The 26,951-nt window shown below is 43.3% G+C and overlaps 1 protein-coding gene across 5 annotated transcripts in view; it reads left to right on the forward strand.

The window, feature by feature from the left end:
- FAM171A1 (family with sequence similarity 171 member A1) overlaps positions 1-26,951 on the forward strand; it is a 134,001-nt gene that overhangs the window by 92,230 nt on the left and 14,820 nt on the right. For 2 of the 5 annotated variants that reach the window (XM_086334223.1, XM_086334221.1), the window contains 2 exons: positions 7,511-7,669; positions 12,596-12,772. In XM_086334223.1, the coding sequence (XP_086190349.1) occupies positions 7,511-7,669; positions 12,596-12,772 (336 nt within the window). Of the gene's footprint in view, positions 1-7,510; positions 7,670-12,595; positions 12,773-22,829; positions 22,876-26,951 lie in introns of those variants that run through there. The other 3 variants (XM_086334224.1, XM_086334222.1, XM_086334225.1) reach the window with 2 other exon arrangements.

Here is a 26,951-nt window from a genome sequence, read left to right on the forward strand (position 1 = left end):
TGAGAACCATTTATTTCTCCCTTTCCCTTTCTCATTTGCATTCCAGCTTTTAAAAATTGTCTGCTAAGTCACTTCAGTCGTGTCCAACTCTGTGCGACCCCATAGACGGCAGCCCACCAGGCTCCCCCGTCCCTGGGATTCTCCAGGCAAGATCACTGGAGTGGGTTGCCATTTCCTTCTCCAATGCATGAAAGTGAAAAGTGAAAGTGAAGTTGCTCAGTCGTGTCTGACTCTGAGACCCCATGGACTGCAGCCCACCAGGCTCCTCCGTCCATGGGACTTTCCAGGCAAGAGTACTGGAGTGGGGTGCCATTGCCTTCTCCGTAAAGATTGTCTACACTTTGTTAATGTTTAAGTTCACCTTACTTTTTTGAGTTGTACTAGTTGTACCTTTCCTTGTCTCAGTAGAGTACAGACGTAGCAGGATAACACTAGGTGATCTTGTTTCTTGTTTTCTTACCAGCTGGAAGGAGAACCTTATGTAGATCATTTTTGGTCTTTGCAGTTCTGTTCTGAAAAACCCATATAAACTGAATTTCTAAATGTTATATTCAAATTTTTATTCTCAAACTAGTCGAGTGTAGGTGCATTTCTTTATTTTTTAAATGGAGTCAGAGAAGCAAAAAAATAAACTCTTGCCAGTCAGAAATGTAAGTGCTGTCAGCCATTTGAATTTTTGTGTTGCCTAGATCTTATGTGTCAGATTCCCCCAGAGGAAGGGGGAGATGGTGAGATGACAGTTTGGTGACAGAGCCTCACACGTATTGTGTGCATAGTTTGGGGTGATGCCCCGTTGTTTGGTTTTATGTGACACTAGAGCAAAAGATTTGAAAGAATGAAGGCCACTGGCTGAGAGATGGAGATTGGAGAAGCAGAGGTGTTCTCATTAGCAAGATTTAATGCTTCAGGTGAAGTTTTGTTTTGAAATGTTTACAACCAAATAAAATAGAATAAGCTCATGGTTAATGAGCATTTTCCTTGAACAATAAAAAGACTGCTGACGCTCACTTGTTTTCCTATCTGTAGGTAGGTATCTAAATTCAGACCACATACACCCTAAAACTGTTCTCATCAGACCAGGTGGAACTATGGAGATTGCTTTCTCTCTCTCTGTCTCTCTTGCTCTCTCTCTCACACACACGCGCACGTGTGCACATACAGGCACACATGCACACATGGTTCAAAGTAAGCACATGTTTCCAATGGAAATGACTTAGCACTCAGTTTCGTTTGGAAAGTCAGGAAAGCGGTTGTCTTATCATTGTTGCCTTTTCATACTGTTCATAGGGTTCTCAAGGCATGAATACTGACGTGGTTTGCTATTCCCTCCTCCAGTCATTGTTGACAGCGTTTTATATAGAAAGCCTGCAGCAGTTTCAAGTTAACAGTGTGGTGAAGCAGAAGGGCCAACATAGGCACCGATTAACAGAGGGCTCTTTACCACCATAGGCTGGATCCATAAATATGCTCCTTGTCACAGAATGCTTGCAAATTGCATTTTTTTCCTCCTTTTTTTAAAAATTGAAGTATAGTTGATCTATAGTGTTAAATTAGTTTCAATGTACAACATAGTGATACTCCACTTGAAGTTATTATGCAATATAATCTATATTCCCTATGCTGTATCTTATATCCTTGTACTTATTTGTTTTATACCTAGCAATTATACCTCTTAATCTCCTACCCTTATTTTGCCCCTCCCCCCTTCCCTGTCTCTACTGGAAACCACTAGTTCGTTCTGTGTATCTTGAGTCTGTTTCTGTTTTGTTATAGTCATTCATTTATTTTATTTTTTAGATTCCACATAAAAGCTGTATCATATATTTATCTATGTCTGACTTAACTTCACTCAGTAAGATAATCTCCAGGTCCATCTGTGTTGTTGCAGATGGCCTCATTTCGTTCTTTTCTATGGCTGAGTAATATCCCATCATATATATGTACCACATCTTCTTCATTCTGGAGAATCACTTCTCCAGTGCTTCAGTATTCTTGCCGGGAAAATCCCTTGGACAGAGCAGCCTGACGGGCTACAGTCCTTGGGGTCGCAAAGAGTCAGACATGACTGAGTGACTGAGTATAGCACACACAGATTACTACGTGAAATAATGTGTGTACCAGAACTTTGTAAATCCTAAAGCGCTGAACTTCACCTCTCATAAGTGGAGCTGTAGTTTGAGTCTACGTTGGTCTCTGATTTGTTGCCTCCTTTATTAATTTTGGAAGTGGTGGATCCATTGAAAGTTTCCAGGTAGGGTAAGGTCATGGTCAAAGCAGAATTTGAGAATCATCAATAGATGAGGCAGGAAAGGGATGAGGCTAGAGCACAGGGAAGTTAGGAGACTTTTGTGATAGTTGAAGGCAGGGATGGTATAAGATCATGTAGGGTGGAGGCAGAATGGAAGGAAAAGACAATGCTAGAAACATTGATAAGGGAAGATGGGGCAGTCCCTTGAATGAATGTGCAGAAGAGTAGAAAGGGAAAACAATTTTGACAACCCGGAATCACACCTGGGTGTTGGGGGGAGTAGGTCTTTGTCAAGTGGGAGAGAAGGTAGTGATGGTTTTAGTGCCTGGTGGGCATCCAGGTCGAGGTGCTGAAAAGGCATGGAGCTTAGCAGAGTCCCTGGCAGGACAGGAAGGTAACTGTGAGGCTGCAGCAAGGGCGACAAGTCAGGAGAGAGTCAGGAACAGGCAGAGGCAACTGTGCTGAGCCTTCAGGATCTCTCCTCAGAAGTAGGAGGAAAAGAAAGCACTCGTAGAGCAAAGGCCTGCGACTCTGCAGAGAGCAGAGGGCAGGACCGCCACTGCCAGCAGGGAGGGCTGCTGGCGGGGGTGGGGAACAGTGCACCCCATTGTGAAGGGCTGGAGGGGTGAAGGCGAGCGAGGGTCACAGGGTTTGCAGATTATGCAGTCGTCAGTTGACATTTCCAAGGGCAGCGTGCACTGAGGGTGAAAGCCACGTCCCTGGGCATTGGGTGGAAGGAGAGGAGACTGACGGGGAGAACAGAGTGAAAGTCGTGTCTCATTGTTCTCAATGAGAAACTAAGGAATATATGTGTTGACTGGGGAAGAAAAGCCCCTAGAGAGAGACTTTTGATGAAGTCCAGAAAAACTGGTCAAATAACAAGTCTTACAATAAAACAAGCAAAGTCAGAATACTTGGGTTGACCTTGGGGGAGGGCAGGGCTAGAAAGGCAGCAGAGGTGATGGAAGAAAGGTTTTGAAGTGCAGACAGAAGTGGTTCCCTGGTGTTTTCAGTACAGTTGGGTATGAGCATTTGGGGGATGGCAGTCGAGCCCCAAGTTTGAGAAGAACAGCGGATGTTTGAAGCAGCTGCTGTGGGGAGTGTGGGGGAGGGACATCCACAGAAGAGAGACAGCCCTGTCCCCCTCCACCATCCATCCACACCCAGTCCAGTCCTTCCTGAAAAGTGTGGGAACGTAGCAGCTTTCATACATAAATTTAGGCTTAAGAACATACCATTCCCTGCCCAGCCTACACACACCCACTTTAGATTGTATTTGCACTGTGGCTTAGAATATTTCAACCCTTATACTCCTTAGATGTTTCTTTGGTCGTTTCACCAGGCAGAGGTCTTGCCTTTTCTCCTGGGAGGACTATGTTTGATCCCCCACAGGTATCAGTGCGTGCTGGTCACAGCGTGTGTCAAAGCAGCTGGACCAGCCACATCTCCTTCTAGGAAACCTGCCTCCTCATCGCCCTTCTGTGCCCCCCCCCAATACTCCTCCTGCCACCGAAAACAGACACGCATGTCTGGCCTAGGAGCAGGTTCTCCTGCACAGAAAAGGGAAGGAAGGCAGCAGGGGCAGAGAGGAGGGGAGAGATGCAGCTCCCAGGGAAATGCACGATGAGCCAGGGAGTAAGAGCAGACACGAGAGTGAGGCAGAGACAGACACACAGAGACACAGAGGCAGAGAGAAGTAGACACGCAGAGAGACAGAGACAGGAGGATTCAGAATTGGATGACCTATGATGTAACTTATATGTGGAATCTAACAAGTAATACAAATGAATCTGTTTACAAAACAGAAATAGACTCACAGACATCAAAAACAAACTTATGGTTACCAAAGGGGAAAGAGGTGGGTGGGGGTAAACTCGGAGTTTGGGATTAACAGATGCACATTACTATATATAAAATAGATAAGCGTCAAGGATTTACTATATAACAGGGAATACTATTCAATATCTTGTAAGAACCTATAATGGAAAATAACCTGAAAAAATTATATATGTATAACTCAATCACCTTTCTGTTCACCTGAAGCTATCATAATATTGTGAATCAATTGTACTTTAATTTTAAAAAATAAGGAACTGGGGCTTCCCTGGCAGTCCAGTAAGATTAAGACTCCACGTTTCCACTGCAGGGGATGTGGGTTTGATTCCTGGTCAGAGAAGTTCCACATGCTAAGAGATGTGGCCAAAAAAAAAGAAAAATGAGGAACCAATGACAAAAGGAGTCACCTATTTAAAACCCCCTCAATCTGAAAAGGATACCTTTTTAAATAGAATTTAAGGAGAACTTTTAAAAACTAAAGCATCAAATTATTAAAATTTTAAATATAAAAAAAAAAAAAGAATGGAGATGAAATGCCCAGTGGCTTGAGAACTGGGAACAGCCCTGGTTGTGGTATCGGGGTCCTAGGCTGGTCCCCGTAAGGCCTGGCTGGACTGCTTTCCTGGGGCTCAGCAGGATTCCCTTTCATCTTTCAGCAGCCTCCCCTTTTCCTTGGTCTAGGCTGAGTGGGTTTCTGTTTCTTTCAGCCAAAGAAGCCTTCATAGTGACCTCAACCTGCCCATCTCAGGGGGTGTGAAGGGGCACACAGTACCCGACCCATGTTCTGAGGTAACCAGCCTGGCCTCTGCTTTCTGCCTCGACCCTCGTGAGGAAACGGCCCCTCTTTGCACCTTAACACTGCAGACACGCCCTCCCTTCATTCCTAGTAGTGAGTTTCCCATTTCTCAGTGTGTAAAACCCAGACATCAGCAATGTTGTTTAGAATGAAGAACAGTGGAGAACGGGAACCAAATCACAGAAAGTTCACTATCATTGAAAAAATAATAGTGACCTAAATGGGAGGGAAATCCAAGAAAGAGGGGATTATATGTATACTTACAGCTGATTCTCTTTGCTGCACAGCAGAAACTAACACAACATTGTAAAGCAACTCTGTGCCTTTGTGCTCAGTCGTTCAGTCGTGTCCAGCTCTTTGCAACCCCATGGACTGTAGCCTGCCAGGCTCCTCTGTCCATGGAATTTTTCAGGCAACAGTACTGGAGTGGGTCGCCATTCCCTCCTCCAGGGAATCTTTCTGACCCAGGAATCGAACCCATATCTTCTGTGGCTCCTGCATTGGCAGGCAGATTCTTTACCGCTGAGCCACCAAAGCAACAATACTCCAATAAAAATTAATTTTAAAACATTAAAAAAATAAAAGCAGCTCAAGCAGTTTGAGACCACTCCAAAAGTCATGTGTCTATCTAACAAAAAAATAAAAAAGAAAAGAAAATGGGAATAGGAGGATAAGATGTTGAAATATAGTTGAGGGTGAGGAGATGGATGAGAAAGGATTGCTTTGACCTTCAATCTCTGAGGACAGCTTAGAGAAGAAGGAAAGAGGCAGACAGAAGGTGTGGGAGGTGGATGGGAGAGGGATCCGGTGAGGCCAGTGCTCCCAGCATGCGTGGAGCACCCCCAGATCATGAGGCGCCCAAGCTCTGTGCAGACCAAGAAGGGGACAGCAAGAAGACATCACTGTGGTGTGAGATCAGAGGAAGAGGAGAGAAGGCTAAGGCAAGCTGAAAGTTAACAGACACAGCAGCAGGTATGCCAGGGTATCACAATGGCTGTGTTTTAGGGGTAAGGAAAGGACACCAGTGGTCTGGAATGGAACAGGACTGATGTGCGTGTCCACCTGGCTTCAGTGGAAACAGCCAGATTAAACAGGACCATTGCGAGCTTGGGCATCTGGCTCCCACGGGCTCCAGAGCTGGGCCAGTGTTTATGGAGGACCAGTCATTTGAGAAATGCAGTCAGTAGTTTCCAGGAGGTAAGGGTACCATCATGACCTCCTCAGTCATCCATGGTCAAGGCAGCCCACCCCGTAAGTCTGTGTTGCTGGTGAGCCCATTTGGGCTTTTGTGGCCTCACCGATCGGAAGAGACTTAGATTAGATGATCCTTGGAGCTCCAGAACTCCCTTATTGACAGCAGTTCTGGTTTTTGTTTGGTTGGTTTTCGGCCATGCTATGGCAGCTTGCAGGATCTGAATTTCCCAACCAGGGACTGAACCTGGATCTTCGGCAGTGAAAATGCCAAGTCCTAACCACTGGACCACTAGAGAATTCCCCTAGAACACTTCCTGACAGGCTTATTCCTCCCCTAAAAGTTTCTGATCCAGAGTGAAAAGGAACCTTGGTGGAGACGTGAAAGAACATGAGCCCTGGGCAGAGCTGCTGTGTCAGAACAACCACGAATTGGAAGGAGAGGGAGCAGCCAGCTGACCACAGAGAAATATGGTCTCCCTCAAGCCTGGAGCAGGTTATACAATGGCCAGAACATCAGGGCAGACCACTGTGTTTGAGGAATCACTTTATTTAACCCAGAGAGATGTGTACTTCCATCAGTAAATGCTCCCAACTCCCATCTCTGTGAGTTTTTGTCTTCATGATGTTTTTTGCTGATTGTGTGCAAACTGATTTAGTACGTTTATATCTCGTGACCCTCACTACATCATTAGATAAAAACGCGTTCGGGTTTTACAGTCAAAACAAGATCTGGAGCAAAGTCAAACTGCGGATGGTGTCACAAGGTAACTGTCTAACGGGGCTGTCGGCTCAAGCCGTCCTTCTGCACAGGGTTTCCTGGAAGGAGTGGTTCTCACATCCGTTCAAGAGGCTCATCATAAAATCTGTAACATAATAGTCAGGAGTTGGATGCACCCACCAGAGTAGACGGAAGGCCAAGAGACATTTCACTGTGGGTTCTTTGCATTTCTTGTCCAGCGGCACATCTGCCGCCTGCTCTGCTCCAGTGTGATCTATGCACTTAGACTGGATTTTGCTAGGAAGACTAAGGATGTGTTTGTAACAGTCTCAAAGGATTTCTCTTGCCTTGTGTGTTTCAAGATGTTGATTGCCATCTACTCATTTCACTTATGTAGACTCTCTTTCCCAAAACGATACCCCCACCCGTAGACCAAGACTGGGCAGTGAAAAGACTGCTCACAAATAGAGCTTTTTGTGAAAAACCTAAATAACATCCTGTGTCAAAGCAGACGTGACAATGGGCTATTATTTCTGTCCCCATAATAGCATGTTGTCACATCTCTGTGCCCCGCGTGAATGGGCCATGAGAAGGGATGTGGGGAGGAGTGGGGGCAGGGGAGCCACGCTGAAACCTTAGAGGAGCCTCTCCGGGGTTTGCATTTTCTAAAAACAGAAACTGCTTCTCCGGGAGGTAACTCAGAGGTTCATATCTGCAGGTGCCCGGCCGCAGCCTCGAGTGCACTTCCAGAGAAGAGCCCTGCGGCTGCCGGAAAACACCAGCTACAGTGACCTGACCGCCTTTCTCACGGCCGCCAGCTCCCCCTCCGAGGTGGACGGCTTTCCTTATTTGCGAGGATTAGATGGAAACGGAACAGGTAACAATCTCATCTGTCTTCTGCAGGGGGAATCTGTGTTTGCATCTTTTATAGGTGTTTGTATCTTTCTAAGTGGAGGACCAGAGGTGCAGAAGGGGGAGATCTGTCTACAAGTTCTGGTGCACTGAAACCATCATTTAAGGAATTTATTCTGCACCACTGCGGGGTTGAATTTTCATGAATTTGAAATGCTGAACCTTTCTGCTGGGACCAGTTGCCTTAAGCACCCTCTCTGAGCTCTCCTTTGGCTGCCTAAATATATTTAATTCCCAGAAGTTCTTTTCATTGAATTTTTCAAGTGTCAGATCAGAGTTGGAGGTTTTCTGTCCTGTTTTCAACCTCGCTCCACTTGCCCCTGGAACATTTTTGGTGGAGCAGCCTGCCCAGCTGTGCAGAGATGTACACCCCTACTCACCACACATTACAGCTGGAAAGGGAAGGGTGGGTGGCATTGACTCTGATTCCCAGAGGAGCACAGCAGCGCCCCCAGCCACCAGCACATGGAGCACTTCAGGGCAGGGAGACTCTGGACTGCAGGGGCTGAGTCCATCCAGCCTTTTCTCACAGCCTCCCTTTCTCTGAGCTTGCTCTTTCTGCCTTCCACTCGGCCAAGTGTTCAGGCTTTATAGTTGATTTTGAATCATCTCCTGGCAGATCTGTAAGTCCACTCAGTCATTCCCACCCTATGCCGGCAGGACTCACAGAACTCAAAGATCACAGAAACAGAAAGCCACCAGTCAGAAAACAGGTAATAATTCCTTATTGGTGAGAGACTGCCTTTTACCTCCATTTGCGCTCAAGAGAACTCCGTGCTAACGTGGTCCCCGTTCCTCCTTCTGGTGAACAAAGGGTGGTGGAGTCTCAATTCCTGAGTCATTTTCTTGTCTCCCCCTTTCTCTTTCCCCAATACTTTACATGAGTCACAACATAAACTTGAAAAACAAAGGCTGTTCTGGGTTGAATCCCATGAGGTGAGTACGTTGCTGTATTTCCCAGGGATGCTTTGATTGAATTTCGCCTAATCGTCTAGTGCTTTACAGAAACTGATCATCCTGCAAAAGCCTTTCATCCCTGCAACATATGATCCATTTTGTAGAATGTGGATAAATGCCTGGTTACAGTTCAAGGTCACCCGGTGATTTGTTACCTGTTTTTCTTCCCTCTGTGGTACCTGTTTTGAGAAATGTTTCTTCTTCCTTGAATGTTTGTGTTGATAATGATGCAATAAATTGTCAATCACCAACACCCAGAAGAGTTGCATGGTTCATCTTAAGTGAATATTGTTGGGGAAAAAAGTTGACTTTTCATTTAAATGGATAGGCCTGGGAGGGAAATAGTATTTCAGGGAATATAATAATCTGAGGCCATCATGAAACCGCCAATCCAGCCTCCGTCATAAAACCCTGAAGTTGGCGGGATGACCTCAGTCATTTTTCTGTGCTCCAATTCCAAGATGTCTTGAATAAATTATAAAACGCAAGATGACAGTAAGGCAGAGAGAAGACATAGAACAATTGATTTTAGAGGAGTTGTTTTATTTTAAAATCACTCTGTTATTTCAGAGGGAAGAGAGAAAGTCTTTGGAAGGTTATATTCAGCTTGTTTTCCACTGAAATAACTGGCCAGTTGACCTAGGAAGAATCAGGCCTCCTCCCAGGAAAGGCAGCCACCAGCGTGGTATCCACTTAGCACCCCTGCAGCCCATTAACTGGGGCTTCTCTTCTGCCCCACCTTTGCCTCCTGTTTTATAAAATGCGCCTAAGAGATTTCAACTTAGTGTGAGAGCCTGGACCACACTAATCCATGTGAGATGGCAGGTTATCAGTAGAATTCAGTGAAGTAAACAGAGACCATAAGTGTGATTGGAGAGTGACTGGCTTCCCTGGTGTGTCCTAAGGGGGGTTATTTATTCCTGCCACCACTTTGAAAGAGTTTCCAGAGCTGTAGAAATGCAGCCACGTGGAGCTTTCAGTTGCTTCCTCACTTTCTCTTCCCTGTGCATTCTCACAGCCTCATGCTTCCCCTGTGGTTGCTAAGAAAGCCCAGACCTGCTCTGTGATGTTCGCAAGGGTTTTTAAGAAATTACTTCTGCTGGCAACTAAGGGAAGACAGAGAGGAGTCAGTGATATGACTAACGTGCAAAGCTAAACAGAACTTTGGATGCTATCTGGGCAAAACCCCTTTTGTTCTAAGTGATGAGTCGGCGGCCTCCTAGCTTGGTCCTGGGGTGCTGCTTCTGCTTGTCTTTATTGGGATGTGATAGGAGTCAGGTAATATCAAGATGGAACATCAAGAAGGAGAGAGTCCTTGTATAGAGAACTCCCTGTTTTGTAAGGAGTTGCCGTCTCATAAGAAGGGCTGGAAGGTAAACAGTGTAGCCCTTCAAAGCATGAGTGCTTCCAGAATAAGAAAAATGGGGGGGTCGAGAGCCCTTTGGAAGATATGGAGTGGAAGCACTGAGAGAGGAGAGAGCCCTCAAGAAAGCAGATATAATTGCTTGCCATGTCTTTGAACAGAGAACTTTCTAAAGAATGTTAAATCTCACGCACCTGGTAGTACACATTGCTTTAAATGAATATGCTTCTTTCTTCAGTGCTGTTCTTACTTTGAATGTTTGTAGTACAGTTTGTTTCTTTCTATAGATTCATAAGAAAGCATCTAGTCCAACCTCCTTAGTTTTGCAGCTCAGAGCAACAGACCCCAGAAGAGTGAAATAACTTGGGGGAGGCCACATAATTAGTTGGTAGCAGATCTGGTTCTGGGACTAGGGCTTCCTGGGCCAGGGATGTGCAAGATTATACGAAATGAAGACTCAAAAGGGGATGAGTAGGGACAACGGGGATGCCATTTCTAAGAGTCAAGAGGCAGTGTTAAGTGGAAGGAAAGGATGGAGGGTGAGAGTGGAGTACTTTTCTGTCTACCTGCTGCTTCCGGGGTTAGACTTCCTGCCTGGCGTTTTAATGAAAGAAGCAGCCTTGGGGACTTCCCTGGTGGTCCAGTGGTTAAGACTTCATCTTCCAATGCAGGGGGTGTGGTTCGACCCCTGATCAGGGAGCTAAGATCCTACATGCCTCATGGCCAAAAAGCCAAACAAACAAACAAAGCAATTAAAAAAAAAAAAACAAGCAATATTGTAACAAATTCAATAAAGACTTTTAAAATGGTCCACATCCAAAAAAAACTTTTTAATTTTTTTTTTTTTAAAGAAGCAGCATTACCTAACTGAAAACGTTATCTGTAAGTTGCTTATATAAAGTCAGGTCACTTAATCTGTCTTTAAGTCCTGTCTCATCCGGAGAGTTCAGCAGAGCCTAGAGAGATCTGGCTTGGCTTCTGTGTTGCCTTTGGGCAATGGATACATTTAGGTCCTCTGTCCACAGGATGTTGTGATAAAAAAAGATGGTGAATTCTGGGTTTTGGTTCTCTTCACCCTACAATGAAATGGTCAGGTTAAAAGATTTCAGAACTTGAATCTATGCTTCCGATGTAGACCTTTTGATAAAATCCTTATCTCCATCCCTTTTTCTTCAATGGAAAACAGAGATAGATGTGAATCATAAAAGGTAATGCTAACATTACTGCTGCTACTGCTGCTAAGTCGCTTCAGTCATGTCCGACTCTGTGCGACCCCAGAGACGGCAGCCCACTAGGCCCCCCATCCCTGGGATTCTCCAGGCAAGAACACTGGAGTGGGTTGCCATTTCCTTCTCCAATGCATGAAAGTGAGAAAATAAAGTGAAGTCGCTCAGTCGTGTCCGACTCCTAGCGACCCCATGGACTGCAACCTACCAGGCCCCTCAGTCCATGGGATTTTCCAGGCAAGAGTACTGGAGTGGGTTGCCATTGCCTTCTCCGAAGTGCTAACATTAGCTGTATAGAAATTTCTCTGCAAAGAGGTTAGCTACCACTGGTTGGTGAAACTCTCAAATTCACTAGATTGGTTTTAAATGTTTAAATTTAGTCCTAACTGGAGGTTTGCATTAACTCAGGTAGTTAATTGATAAGTAGATAGGTATATAAGGAGCTTAATAAGAAACCCAATAAATTATGTTCTAATGTAGCTTAAATTTTTCTGTCAGTGTGTTTTCATTGTATTCAAGGGAAGATTTTAAATTATGACCGAATACATTTTGTATGATATATTATATTTCACTGGAGAAAAATTCTTCTCAAATGGATCCCTTAAGTGTATAAATATAATACCGCTTTCATAAGCATTCCCCAATTTATCTGTAAAGTAGATAGTCATTAAACCATTGGCTTGGAGAAAAGGCCTCTAATGTAGAATAATTGGTATATTAAATTCCTTTTAAACAGATCAAAATAACAATGGCAACCAAAATAACTCATAAATATTTCAAGTGCAAGTTTTCAATAGTGTCCTTTTAGTAGAAGTTAATATTTTGAAGTACTCCTTGAAGAAATTCATTCTTTTTTTTTATTTTTTAAAAGCAGTCTCTGATTTAAAACATTTGGTTCCAATGTGGTGATCTGCCAAGTAATTAACATGTGTACAGGGCTCGCTTTGTAGAGAAGTTGATTTCAGGGTTTCACACACATGCCTTCTCTCCCAATACAGACAGTCCCCCTTCCATTTTGAAACTCCTTTTGAAAGCACAGGACAGTGGTTAGAATGGACAGACCTGAACTTGGATCTCAGCCCTACCACACACTAATGTCTATCATGGGCCTGTTTCCATGACTCCCATCTCTGAGCCTCAGTGTGTTTATGTGTAAAATGGGGATTTTTACCTACCTTAGGATGTCATGGTGAGGATTGTGCATATAAGATGCTGAATGCAGTCCCTGGTTTGTAGGAGGCCCAATCCTTGTAGATGTTAGCTGTTACATTTTTCTGTAAACAGTTTCTGCAGCCCCACCTGGGTCCTGTGTGTGCATGTGATGGAGACTGCCTCTTGCTTCCAGGAAACAGCACCAGGTACGACCTAACCCCTGTCACAGCCGTCAGCGTCCACTTGCTCAGCAGTGATGGAACGCCGGTGCTGGTGGATGGCCCCATTTATGTCACCGTGCCCCTGGCCACACAGAGCAGTCTGAGGCACAATGCCTATGTTACGGCGTGGCGGTTTGACCAGAAACTGGGTAAGCAAACTCCCGTGCCAATGATCGGCTAGTGGACTTCATTACTGTTCGATTTCCATTTTAAGAAGCCTGTGCTAGTCTCTTTTCCTTGAAGTTATTGAATGCTGCTGCTCACAGCACTTTACATGGCTTCTGGTGGGTAAGGCTTACACCTTTTTTTTTTTTTCCCACACTTAAGCTAATTTGCTTAAGAATCTTTAAAGGTTATTAGACTTGAATTGCCTCTCCTAATCTTTTATCCTTTTATTCTTTAGAAGATCCCATAATCTCTCTTGGTCTTATGGTTTTCTTTTTTCTGTGTTCTGAAAAAGGAAGACAACATTGCCAATATTATACAAAAAAGAAACTAAAAATCACCTAGAGAAACCTACTAATCGTATTTTAGATTACAAGCAGACTTTGCTTTATTGCACTTTGTAGATACTGCATTTTTTACAAATTGAACATTTGTGGCAACTGTGTATTGTCAGACGATGGTAAGTATTTTTCACAATAAAGTATTTCTTAATTTAAATAGGTACATTAGCTTTTTTAGGCATAATGCTGTTTCATACTTAATTGACTAAAGTATAGTGTAACAGAACCTTTAACGCACTGGGAAACCAAAAATTCTTGTGACTCTCTTTATGTTTAATATAGTGCAATAGGCCTGGATCTGAACCCACAGTATCTTGGAGATGAGCCTGCATTTCCTTCCAGCCATTGCACTATGCATGTGTATATTGGTTATCTCTTGCGGCATAACAGCCGGCCCTAAAACTCAGCAGCTTTACACCACAGTGAACATCACCATTTCAGGGAGTCAGGATCCTGGAGTCAGGAACCCAGGCACAACTGAGCTGGGTGGTTCTGAGTCAGATCTTGAGCAAGGATGCAGTCAGGCTGTCAGCCAGCTCCTCTCAGGATCCAGCAGGGGCTACCTGTGTGCTTTCAGGTATCAGATCCTCACTGGCTGGTGGCCAGAGGCTTCAATGCCTTGCCACGTGGGCATCCCCACAGGGCCACTCACACATGACAGCGTGGTTCCACTGAGCTGTGGAGCAAGTGACCCAAGGGAAATTGACAAACAAAAAGTACAAGATTTCAGGAGGCTCGGTGGTAAAGAATCCACCTGCCAGTGCAGGAGACATGGGTTCGATCCTGGGTAGGGAAGATCTCCTGGAGAAAGGCATGGCAACCCACTCCAGTATTCTTGCCTGGGAAATCCCATGGACAGAGGAGCCTGATGGGCTATAGTCCATGGGGTCACAAAAGAGTTGGACACAACTAAACAATAACAACAGCAAACAAAGTGGCAAAGGAGCAAAATGAAAGTCACCATTAGGTGACTTAGGTCTTTTGTCATCAAAGGTCAAAGTGGCCTCTTCCTCCTTCTTTCCATATGCAGGTGGTCACAGAGCCCAGTGCTGTTCCAATGCAGGGAACACCACACAGGTGGATGGACAGCAGGAGTAGACATCATGGGCCCTCTTAGAGGCTGCCTTCCAAAAATACACATTTAACATGAAGGGGATTATATGCTATGTACTGTTCTATGCTAAGTCGCTTCAGTCGTGTCCGACTCTGTGTGACCCCATAGACAGCAGCCCACCAGGCTCCCCCATCCCTGGGATTCTCCAGGCAAGAATACTGGAGTGGGTTGCCATTTCCTTCTCCAATGTATGAAAGAGAAAAGTGAAAGTGAAGTTGCTCAGTCGTGTCCGACTCTTAGCGACCCCATGGACTGCAGCCTACCAGACTCCTCCGTCTATGGGATTTTCCAGGCAAGAGTACTGGAGTGGGAACTTGCCTTTAAAAAGCATTTGTTATCATGAACATCTTTCCCTGGTATTATTATTCCATAGCAACGGTTATTCTGCAATGTCAATATTAATATTGCATAGTATACCCTTGTATATTTATGTCATAATTCAGTTGCTCAATCTCCTACAATTAGAAAAAAAAAGTTACTGTTCTTACCAGTGCTGGGATAAATGTCTTTGTAGCTAAATCTTTGTATATGGCCATGATTATTTCCTTAGGATAAAATTTTAAAAGAAGATTTGCTGACTTCAAAAAGTACAAAACTCTAACGCTTTTAATATGTATTTACGACTTTTCCTCCAGAAAGTTTTACAGTTGACATTTGTAGTAAGATTACAGGAAGGAGTACATGCTTGTGTTTAGGATTTTGACAACACAATGGACCTTATAGCCCACTGGTTTCTCAATCCCATGAAAGTAAAACTTGAAAAGACAAGTTTTCAGATAACGTAATTCAGAGTTTTAAATTGTTAGACCATGCATACAAATTCTTGGGAGATTTTTGGTATCAAATGTATTTTCAAAGACACCTAATCGTCTAGTCAAGGCTATGGTTTTTCCAGTGGTCGTGTATAGATGTGAGAGTTGGACTGTGAAGAAAGCTGAGCACCGAAGAATTGATGCTTTTGAACTGTGGTGTTGGAGAAGACTCTTGAGAGTCCCTTGGACTGCAAGGAGATCCAACCAGTCCATTCTAGAGGAGATCAGCCCTGGGATTTCTTTGGAAGGAATGATGCTAAAGCTGAAACTCCAATACTTTGGCCACCTCATGTGAAGAGTTGACTCATTGGAAAAGACTCTGATGCTGGGAGGGATTGGGGGCAGGAGGAAAAGGGGACAACAGAGGATGAGATGGCTGGATGGCATCACCTACCCGATGCACATGAGTTTGGGTGAACTCCGGGAGTTGGTGATGGACAGGGAGGCCTGGCGTGCTGTGATTCATGGGGTCGCAAAGAGTCAGACACTACTGAGCGACTGAACTGAACTGAACTGAATTCTTTGAGTAGTCAAATTCTAGTTCTATGAATTTATATTTGGAATTAAATGCTTGTTGTGCTTTCTGGAGTTTGCAGGGGATGTGGTTTGTTTTACGTTGGTTTTGTTTCATTTTCCAAACAATTACTAACAGACTGCATAGTTATTTGTGTTGAATTCCATGGCTTTACCAGATGCACCAAACTTGACATTGTTAGAAGAATCATCCTCACACATGGACATGTGGCGCTGGGTCATGTGGGCACTTTGTCATTGGTGTGCATTCTGCATGGCTTGGTGACTCTTTGAGTCACATGTTCCTGGTCAGGATGTAAGGAGTCCTGGGCTCCCATGAGAAAGCAACTTGAGGGAACCCCTGAGGAAGACAGGAGTTCTGTAGGGAGGAAAGGATGTGGATGATGAAGCAGGGACAGAAAGTAGAAGGAGAGGGGAAAGCTTGCGTTTTGCCTCCTAAAGCCCTGGATCTGCCATTTGGGAAACTCTGAGGCCCGGCCCAGGCCAACCACCTGTCCTGTTTCCTCACTTGTACAGCATGCATTTTGCCTGAGGCTCTTCGTCCCTTGTATATTCTCCTTCTCACCATTGTCCACCCAGGTTGGTTCCCCAACACGTCAAGGCAGTGCTCCAAAGTAGAGTGTGTGGTTAAGAGCAAGGACTCTGAGACACAACGGATTAGAATTTCGATTCTGCTAGCTATTGGCTATGTGATCCTGGCCAAGTTACATAACCTCTCTGGGCCATAGAATAGTACCTAATGTTATGGAGAGTGTCTTTATTTGTCAGAGTACTCCAGAGAAACAGAACCAATAGGATGTGGGTGTGTGGGTGGGTGTGTTATGTGTGTGCCTGTGTATGTGTGTCTGTGTCTCTGTGTGTCTCTGTGAGGGAGAGAGATTTCTTTTATGAAACTGGCTGATACACTTGAAGAGGCTGGCAAGTTCAAAATCTGAAGGATGGGCTGGCAGACTGGAGACCCAGAGAAACACTAAGGCTGCAATTTGAGTCCAAAAGGCCATATGCTGGCAGAATTTCCCCTTGCCTGGGGGAGGTCCACGTTTTTCTTAAGGCCTTCAACTAGTTAGATGAGGCCCACCTACAGGAAGCATAATCTACTCAATCAGTGGATTTAAATCTACTGAATTAAATGTTAATTTCATCTTAAAAATACCTTCACAGCAACCTCCAGGTGTGTTTGATCAAATATCTGAGTGCTGTGACCTAATTAATTTGACGTATCAAGTTAACCTCCCCAGGGAATAATGAGTTAATATTTGTAAGAAGCTTAGTTCAGTGCCTGGTACATAGTACACCTTAAGAGTTTATTCAGTAAACAAAGATAAGGGTTTCTTTAGCACTCTGCAGAAGGGTTTCTTGAACCATGACGTCCAGACCACTTCTTTCCAGATTCTTGTTAGCTCAGTTTTTATTTATTTACATATTTGGCTGTGTTGGGTCTTAGTTACAGCATGAAGGATTCTTGTTGTGTCATGTGGGATTTTTCACTGTGGCACACAGACTCTGGTTGCAGCACACGGGCTCAGTAGCTAGGGGCACGGGCTCAGTAGTTGCTCCACAGCATGTGGGATCCTAGTTCCCTGACCAGAGATTGAACCCGCATCCTCTGCATTGCAAGGCAGGTTCTCAACCACTGGACCACCGGGGAAGTCCTAGTTAGCCCAGATTTCTTGAAGGATTGTTGTCCACATGCTGCTCCCACTTCTCACTCACTTCAATCCTGCTTCTGTCTCCCAGTCTCCTGAAACCACAGTCGTGATACTCAGAAGCAGCTGCCTGATTGTGGAATCAAGTGACCTCTTCATCCCGTTTATGTCTCTGAAGCATTAGAGGGTTTCTTTTCTCTAGACAGGAAGGCCCACCTCCCTTGGCTCTCTGACTCAGTGTCCCCCAGGGCCCTCCTCTCCTGCCATATGGGCTCTGCCCTGGGCCCAGCTCCTAATTCACTTTATATGCAGTCACTGGGGCTGTATCCTCTGACTTCTCATACTCGCACAGCCACCCATCCACCTAAGTCTGCTCTCTGATCTGTGTTCCTGACTGTCTATTAGACATCTGCCTTTAGATATCCTTCAGGAAACTCAGATTCATGTGCCTGTAACAGACAGGCATGCTTCTGCCTTTATGCCTATTCATTTCTGTGTTTCCTCTCTTTGTTAAGGGTACCACACACCAGTAGTTACCCCACATTTATTCTTTTTTTAAATATTTATTTATTTGGCTGTTCCAGGTCTTAGTTGCAGCAGGCAGAATCTTCTTTGCAGCATGTGGGATCTAGCTCCCTGACCAGGCATCAAACCAGGCCCCCCTGCATTGAGAGCCCAGAGGGACGTTCACCCCCGCTCATTTATTCTTTTGCTTCATCTCCCTGCACCACTGGCAGCCATGTCTGGTCCTTTGCAAGATCGTGCTGATGTCAGATCAGCGTTTCTTCAACCTACCTTCTCATCTCCTTCATTAACCTCTGTCTGGGTACAGACTCTGCCTTCTTTCTGACCAGTTCCTGTAGCTGTCTACCTGTCTGCCACTCTCCTTCCCTCTACCAGGGCTTCTGGGTTGCCACCGGGCTGTCTGTCAGAACCACAGACCCTTTGCCCTGTTAGAGCATCTCAGAGCTACTCATCATGAGGCTGTCCACACTCAGCACGGCACACAGATGTCTTCAGAGCTGTCCCCACCCAGCTCTCCAGCTCACTTTCGGCCACTGTCTCCTGCACACCCTCCACTGCTCCCACACCCAATTGTGTGCTCTTCCCTGGATGTACCTGGTCCCCCTCATCACTTGTCACACTGCATGATTGCACGAGCAGAATCTCTCCTCTCAAATTACCTTCTCCATCCTCCGACCAATAATTTGGTCCCTCCTAAGCATGTTGTCCATTTAGCGGTGGCACTAGAAGTCTGTAAGAACATGGCCTTACAGTGTCTCAGTCATTATCCGTGTCCTCATTGAGTCTTCCTTATCTCTGAATCCTCATGATCCAGAACAGTCCCTGGCACTTGCAAGGCACCCAGCTAAAATGTTTGCTGAATGATTGAATCAGATGAGGAGCATTTAGATATTTTAAGATTTAGAGCAGTTTAAGATATTATAACATTGGTAAAAGATGATTCTATACATAGAATTTACCTTTACGTATCTATATATCTATATCTGTATATGTTTAGACCTGTATCTATATGTTTAAAGAACGATGCTTTGAGTGGTTGTCTGGAGAGAGAACAGTTGTATTGCATTTTCTCCACCCTAGAGCTTCTATCCCTGCTGCTGTGCTTCTTCTACTCCTTCCTGCCTCTTCATTTTTGAATGGATATATTTGAATATAGATAAATAAGGTGGGGGTATAAAAGGCTGTATTCCTAATACAGTGATGCTTTCGCTAGGGAGTCATACACAGATTCATCATAACAATATGGCACAGGTCTGTAGAAGCAGCATCCTTGCTCTCATTAGTTTATTTTGTATACAGATCACAAAGATCAAAAGCTTATTTAAATTTTTTTTGTTTGATGTCTGTGGTAGACTGGAAAATTGCCCCCTCCCCCAAAAAGCTCCACATCCTAACCCCTGGACTCTGTGAATATGACTTGATATGGTACAAGGACTTTGCCAATGTGATTCAGTTGAGAATCTTGAGATGGAGAAATTCTGCTGGATTATCCTCATGGATCCACTGTAATCACAACAGTCCTTATAAGCAAGATGCAGGAGGAATCAGAGATGGTGACATAATGATGGAAGCAGAAATTGGAGGGATGCGCTTTGAAAAGGAGAATGGGACCTCAAGCCAAGGAACAGAAGCAGCCATGAGAAGCTGGAAACAAGAAACTGAAACGGATTCTTCCGTCAGTCTCCAGAAAGAACCAGCCCTACTGATCCTCTGACTTAAGCCCAGTGAAACTGATTTCAGGCTTCTGATCTCTAGATATAAGAGAATACCCACTTGTGTCGTTTTAAGCCCCTGAGTTTGTGGTTGTTTATTACAGGAGCAAAAGGAAATTAATACACTGTAGAAATCAGTGAAAACAAAGAAATGTGCATTGTCATGAAGCCTCTAAAAAGTAAGTTATCCAATTCTCTACTTCCTCTCTGGAAATATTCTCGATGGCGTTGAGCCTTCTGTCATTGAGAATCTTCATTGTATGGTTGATCTAGTTCCACTTAAATGGTCTTTTTCACTTAGCCCATACAGTGAAAATTGTAACTGTCGAATTCCAGGCTCCAACAGATTGTTTGAAAAGGCAACATTTGGAAAGTCATTCAAAAGTGATCAAATGAATTAGAACAAGTTTTCTGAAAACTTTGTCTTTAAAGTTTTGGATGGACATTTCAAAGAAATCATATGTTCTTTAACTTACTAAGCTCAACAGAAGCCTACATATTTCATAAGGGTGTTTCTACTATTATATATAATCCATAATGTCATTATTTAAGTAGAAATTAAATTATTGCAGTTAAATGAAAAGTTCCAAGAATATTATAAGATCAGGGGAAAAAAATAGGAACACATCTTAAGCATGTAGCACTATTTATAATTATCTACTATTTATGATTGATTCAAATGCAATTAGCATTTCAAACCAGTTTAACACTTTAATTGATATACTTTTCAGGTAAATCAAAGTACTTGAATTTCAAAGTGTTTAACAGCCAGAACTAGTAACTTGTGAATCCATTAAGAATTTCTCATTTAAATAAGGGTCAACAAACTATGGCCTGAAAGCTTAGAATGGTTTTTACACTTTTAAATGTTTGAAGAAAGAATCAGAAGAGGAGCATCTAATGACATATGAAAATTATATGAAATCTAAGCATCCCTGAATGAAATTCTATTGAGTGCTATGGACTGAATGTTTGTGTTCTCCCCAGATTCATATGTTAGAATCCTAATGCCCAAAGTGATGATGGTATTAGCCTTTGGAGGTCATGAGGGCGCAGCCCCCATGAATGGGATTAGTCACCTTATGAAAAGGGCCCCAGAGGGCTCCCTTGGCCTTTCCACATGTGAGGACACGGCATGTGAGGACACAATGAAAAGGCACCTCTGTGAACCAATGAAACCAGCTCTCACCAGAGCTGAATCAGCCAGCACCTTGATCTTGGACTTGGCATCCTCCAGAATGAAGAAGTGCGTTTCTGTTGTTTATAAGCCATCCAGTTAATTTTGTTACAGCAGCCCAAGTGGAGTAAGACATTAGAACACAACCATGCTATCTTTGTTCATGTTAGGTCTGTGAGAGCTTTTCCTGCACCAACAGAGCTGTTCCCACAAAGTGAAAAATATTTGCTATCTGGACTGTTACAGAAAAAGTTTGTGACACCTGATCTAAGATGCATTCCATAGGGGAGCTCTGACCACTTATTATTAAAATGCAAGTGTATTCTCCATCTGCAGGGCCAAACAGGGTGCCTGATTCAGTCAGTATGTACTTCCTGTTATCCAGGCAGCCTTCCAGCACTTTACCCTGAATGACAGCCGATGCTTAGTGATAACACCTTGGTTATAGGGCAATATACATTTTAATGCTAATTCAATTACTTCCATTCCTGACTGCTGGATAACTGAAAGTTTACTCATGAGAGAAACGTAGAGGTACCTACTTTCTTTTTTTTTTTAGATTCCACATATAAGTGATATAATATGATAATTTGTCTTTGTCTCACTTACTTGACCTTAGTATGATAATCTCTAGATCCTTCCATGTTGGTGCAAATGGCATTATTTCATTCTTTTTTATGGCCGAATAATATTCTGTTGTATTTGAACCACATCTTTATCCATTCATCTGTTGTTGGGCATCTGGGTTGCTTCCAAGTCTTGGCTATTGTGAATCGTGCTGCAGTGAACATTGGGGTCCATATTTTTTTCGAATTTTGGTTTTCTCTGGATATATGTCCAGGAGTAAGAATGCTGGATCATGGGGTAGCTCTATTTTTAGTTTTTTAAGGAACCTCCATACTGTTCTCTATAGTGGCTGCACCAACTTACATTTCCACCAAGAGTGTGGGAGGGTTCCCTTTTCTCCACATGCTCTCTGGCATATATTAGAGATACTCCCTTCCCAATACCATTAGAGTGGATTCGATTTGGTGCTACTGTTTTTCACAGTTTTCTTTTTCTTGAATGACAGTTGGTTTTTTTTGGTTTTTTATTTTGTTTTGGAACAGGCAAAGAATTTCCCATTAAAAAAATTATCATCTCCATATTTTAACCCACATGTTCAAACAAGGGTGACCTAATAGATAAATGGTCTCCTAGAACAGAAGTAAAGCTGGGTTTTGCTTAAAATGTTACAACAGTATGAATTGGTTGATAGTGGTGTGGACTCTCAGGAAAAAAGATTTTTTTTAAAAGCCTGACTTGCACACATTAGAGTCAAAACTTTTGCCGCATTTCCTGGCAGTGCCGATCTTGCTGCAGCTGCCCTGTTAAAATGCCATTTGATTTACGGTACAAGGTGGGGCCTCTATTCAGTGATGTACGTCTTTTCCTTTGACGAATTAGCAGATTTCTTTAACCCGTGATCTTCTGATGATGCTGTCTCTTTTGCAAAGCAGTATAGTGCCAGGACCTGGGGCCTGAGTATGCAAGTGTGTCTGAGGGGATGGGATACAGCAACCTCATCAGGAATGTGCAGGGGCCAGTTTGACCTTTGAAAGAAGCTGCTTTTCTTCCCCAGTAGGACAAATGCAGTTTTGTCGGTCATGGTGAATGCATCTTAGCCAAGGCTTTCGGGACAGTAAAAGATGGTGTGCTGGCTTGTTTTTATAGCATTTCCTCTCTTTAGCTCGTAACTGGGACAGCAGATGGCTGCCCCATGTCCCAGGTGGTCAGACTGCAATCTGATTCGATGCCCTGGGGAACGGTCCCTTATGAATAAGCAAACCAGGTCAGTGGTTTGAATTGAAAGTGACCGACTGACCTTGCGTGGCTGAGAAATCATGATTTAAGATCCTCTCTATGATAAGTTGCTGCTGTTTCATAATAACTTGGGTTACTTGGTTTGAATACTTTCATTCTAATGAGGTGACAAAAATCAAAGCAGATTCCAAGTGAAGCTACATTGCAGAATCCAGTTTTAACTGCCTTCCCAGAACGCAGCCTGCAGAGCGGTGTGCGTTGCTATAGAAATGCTGGTTACTGAACCAGCTTCTTATCATGTATGGCGCATACGTATCAGGCATTCAGCGATACTCGCTCATAATTGGCCGGTAGTGGGTTCGTCTCTGCATAGATGGTGAGCTTTACTGTTGATGCTGTTGCTCATCGAACTAGCCCTTTTAGGTAAGTCATGGCCAGCCTATCCCTGACAATGGAGCTTGATTTAAAGTACAGATCTAGGATTTTGTTACATTTCATTGTTTCTCAAGGGGAGAAAAGGATGGGAGTTCTTAAAACACTATATTCTATTTGTCACTTAAAGAAAATGAAAATATTACTGGTGTGTCTTTTTCTGTATATACCGTGAGCCATGCCTCTTACATAGCAGGTGACAAATTGCCAGACAGGTGTAGTGACTAAATGACAAGAATGAGCCATAGGGCATTGTGTGGGCAAAAGTTAGAACAAAAGAAAGGAATTCATGTTTCTAAAAGTTAAGTATGTATTTACATCTGTGATGTTAACTTTAGAACCATGCATATCATCTTTATAATTTTTTTTCCCAAAATGACCAGACTCAATAGTTAAGGGAATTAAACAAAGAAAGAAGAAAACTTACCTGCTGAAGTACAATGTCAGTATATCCTTGAGAAAGATCACCTGAAATGGGTCTTCTCACAATGAAGGTGATCTCTTAGAAACAAAGAAATAATTCTCAGGAAAAGAGTCTCTGTATTCTCAGATATAATGTGCACATGTGTAAAACTGAGTTACTTTGCTGTGCAGCAGAGATTGGCACAACATTGTGGATCCACTGTACTTCAGTTTTTAAAAATTGTCCATACCAGTGAATCAGGCTTCCCTTAGATATATAGTGTGGTGGGGGGGAGATTATTTACCTGCAGAGAAAGCTAATTGAAGTGAAATAACAGAAAAGAACTGTTAAAAGTGTAGGACTTAATCTGGATAAATTTTGCCAGTCCAGCAAAAACTTGGGCCAGAGACCTCAGCTGCCAGGTGGCCAGCAAAATGTGCCCTGCTTTTGAGACACAGATTGGTGTCTTTTGGCTGCTCCAGATCATCAGCATCACAGTTGGGGTGTTCTACTCCTGTTGCCCGAGTGGAACGGAGTCTGGCCATGGAACACATGCACTGCCCACAGGGAGACCGAATGCTGAGTGATCTCAGAACATGGACATTTGTTTCCTGATGTTGCCTAGCAACTCAAAAAACACTCTTGTACTATCAGTCCATTCCTAAAAATTGTTAAGCCTTTTGTGTTTGTAGCCAGCCCCCCCAACTACAACAAGAAAATGAGACAGTTTAGAAAACAATACCATCACTTTAGCTAAAATATAGCCATATATAGCTCAGGTCCACTTTGTTTCAAAATCCTATCCTTAGAGACTTAATTTTCCTAAAGGGTCCATTTATATAGGAGAACTTTTCATGCTGGTGTTGAATGGAAACAATTTTTGGCAAGTTTTACAAATGATGGCTGCCCACTTTGTGGCCTCAGAGTGTATATAGATCAGTATGTTCCTCCTGAAAGAAAATGTCTTAAGTTGTAGTCAACTCTTAATTACCACTTATAAAATAATTACTTTGTGGATTATCTATGGCAGGTGTGTATTCTCCCTACTACCTGAGATCCTCAGAACCTTCTTGCTTTGCTGTCCTTTGGCCTGGATTTGAAGCACTGCATCTATTATTAATATACTCGTTCTGAGATTGGCCTGGGTGAAAAATAATTAGGAAGGCAAAGCTGCCATCATTTATTTTAAAACCAAGTATTTTTTAAAAAATAGTTTCAGTTTTCAGTGATCTCCACTGAAATGAGAAATTAAGAGGTAAAATTCTTTTTCATAGGTCAGGATGTTGCACTGGTTGTATAGCATTTGGCAAGAGTGTATCGAATACAGGCAGGCTGTAGCCCAGCAATTGAGACAGCTTGGATGTAAACACTGGCTCCTGTGGATCTTGAGCAAGTCCATTAATCTCTCAGGGCCTCAGTTTTCTCATCTGTAAAATGGGAATAATAGTTATCATTTCCCATCTCATAAAATTGTTGAGAATGGAGAACCCTTACAGTGGTGCGTAGTACTGGGTAAAGTGTTCTGTAAGTATTAATAATTATTATAATCATCATTGTTCTAATTCAGCCCATATTTAGTTTGTGTGTTTTGTGTAAAGCATGATATAAGGGAGACAGACAAGATGTACAAGTACAGTGAAGCCTTAGTATCTTTAAATTGAATACCCAGGACTTCCCTGGTGGTCCAGTGGTTAAGAATCCACCTGCCAGTGCAGGAGACACGGGTTCGATCCCTGCATTACAACTTGCCATTTCATATAAGCAGTTTGAAATATACCTAAATTGGAGGGGAAGAAATATAGGACCATTTGGGGTAAGTTGTTTGGTTTTTCTTTCATTGTCTACTCATTCTCAGCTGAGCTCATTCATTAGTAAAACAGGTAGGACCATAAATCAACATTTTTCATCACTGTTTTCATAGCAACCCTACATTCTTTCTTAATCAGAAAGAAGCTGAAATCCAGCACAGGGAAGTACCTGGTACACATGTATGTTATCCTAGGAATGGAGAAGGGGAGATTCAAAACACAATTTCCTTCAAGCTTTAAATCCTCTTCCTGTTCTAGAATATCAGATTTTGGTGCATTCCTCCTTCTATGCCAAGACTTAATGTGGCTTAACAGAATAATGGACTGGATCTGGGGATGCAGAGCAACTATCCATTCCCAGATATTTTGTTTGGCCCATACAGTTGATTTGGGGGCATTTATTTGTTTGTTTTGTTTTAATTTGCTGCCAACATTTAAATATTGAAAGATTTCCTGGGGAATTCTGTTCTTGGCTTCTCTTTTTTAAAAAAATGAACAATTCACTCATTACAGCAAATAGATAGTGAACATCTTTGTGCCAGACTTTACTCAATTCTAGGCTTTTGGTGAGAAAAAATGCAGCCATGAAATTAAAAGATGCTTACTCCTTGGAAGAAAAGTTATGACCAACCTAGACAGCATATTAAAAAGCAGAGGCATTACTTTGCCAGCAAAGGTCTGTCTAGTCAAGGCTATGGTTTTTCCAGTAGTTATGTATAGATGTGAGAGTTGGACTGTAAAGAAAGCTGAGCACTGAAGAATTGATGCTTTTGAGCTGTGGTATTGGAGAAGACTCTTGAGAGTCCCTTGACTGAAAGTAGATCCAACCAGCCAATCCTAAAGGAAATCAGTCCTGAATATTCATTAGAAGGACTGATGCTGAACTGAAACTCCAATACTTTGGCCACCTGATGCAAAGCTCATTGGAAAAGACCCTGATGCTGGGAAAGATTGAAAACTGGAGGAGAAGGGGACAACAGAGAATGGGATGGTTGGATGGCATCACCAGCTCAATGGACATGAGTTTGAGTAAACTCCAGGAGTTAGTGATGGACAGGGAGGCCTGGCATGTTGCAGTCCACGGGGTCATAAAGAGTCAGAGATGATTGAGTGACTGAACTGAACTGAATGACAAAACAAGTCAAGGAAGGCACCTGTAATTATGAAGTTTTTGTTCTGAATGGAGGAGACAATGAACCAGTTTACTTTGTTGGCATTAAGTAAGTGCTGTAGGACAATTTAATTTAAGCAGGGTGATGTCAGGGAGAATGATTGGCCGGACAGAGGCTTTGGAGGAGTGCTATTTGAGCTGAGATGCCAGGACACATAGGAACCTAACATGGGACTGTCTTGGGGGGCAAGAACATTCTGGGCAGAAAAAAATGGTCAACACAGAGGTCACCAGATTGGAACCAATTTGGCCACACCTACAGCAACCAGTTCACTCAGAGGCACTAAGCCTTCATGCACTGCAGCCTATGGAGTGAACTCAGATGTGTGTCAACTTCCAATCGGACGTCTGACAAGTGACTAGATTATTCATGAAATATATTAGAAATATTTCTGAAGTTGCTTCACGTACTGGCCACCCAGCTGATGCACCCCGGCAACACTGTAGGAAATGGTTCTAGGGTTTTCTGAAAGATTCACCACACCCACAAAAGTACAAATAATGTGGAGCTTTGCTACTCAGAGAGTGATCCTTGGACAGGGGGTATATTCAAACTCCAAAATCTCACGATTTGCTCCAAGACCCACTGAATCAGACTCTGCATTTGAACAAAATCTCCACTATACCAACCTCTTGAACAAAGCGCTGGTTGGGAGCATCTTACCACATCTGTCCAGATGCTTGT

The sequence above is a fragment of the Bos grunniens genome, chromosome 13, assembly GCF_055505025.1.
Source record: "Bos grunniens cultivar Pamir isolate PY7600 chromosome 13, Bosgru_T2T1.0, whole genome shotgun sequence".
In the NCBI taxonomy this organism is placed as follows: domain Eukaryota; kingdom Metazoa; phylum Chordata; class Mammalia; order Artiodactyla; family Bovidae; genus Bos; species Bos grunniens.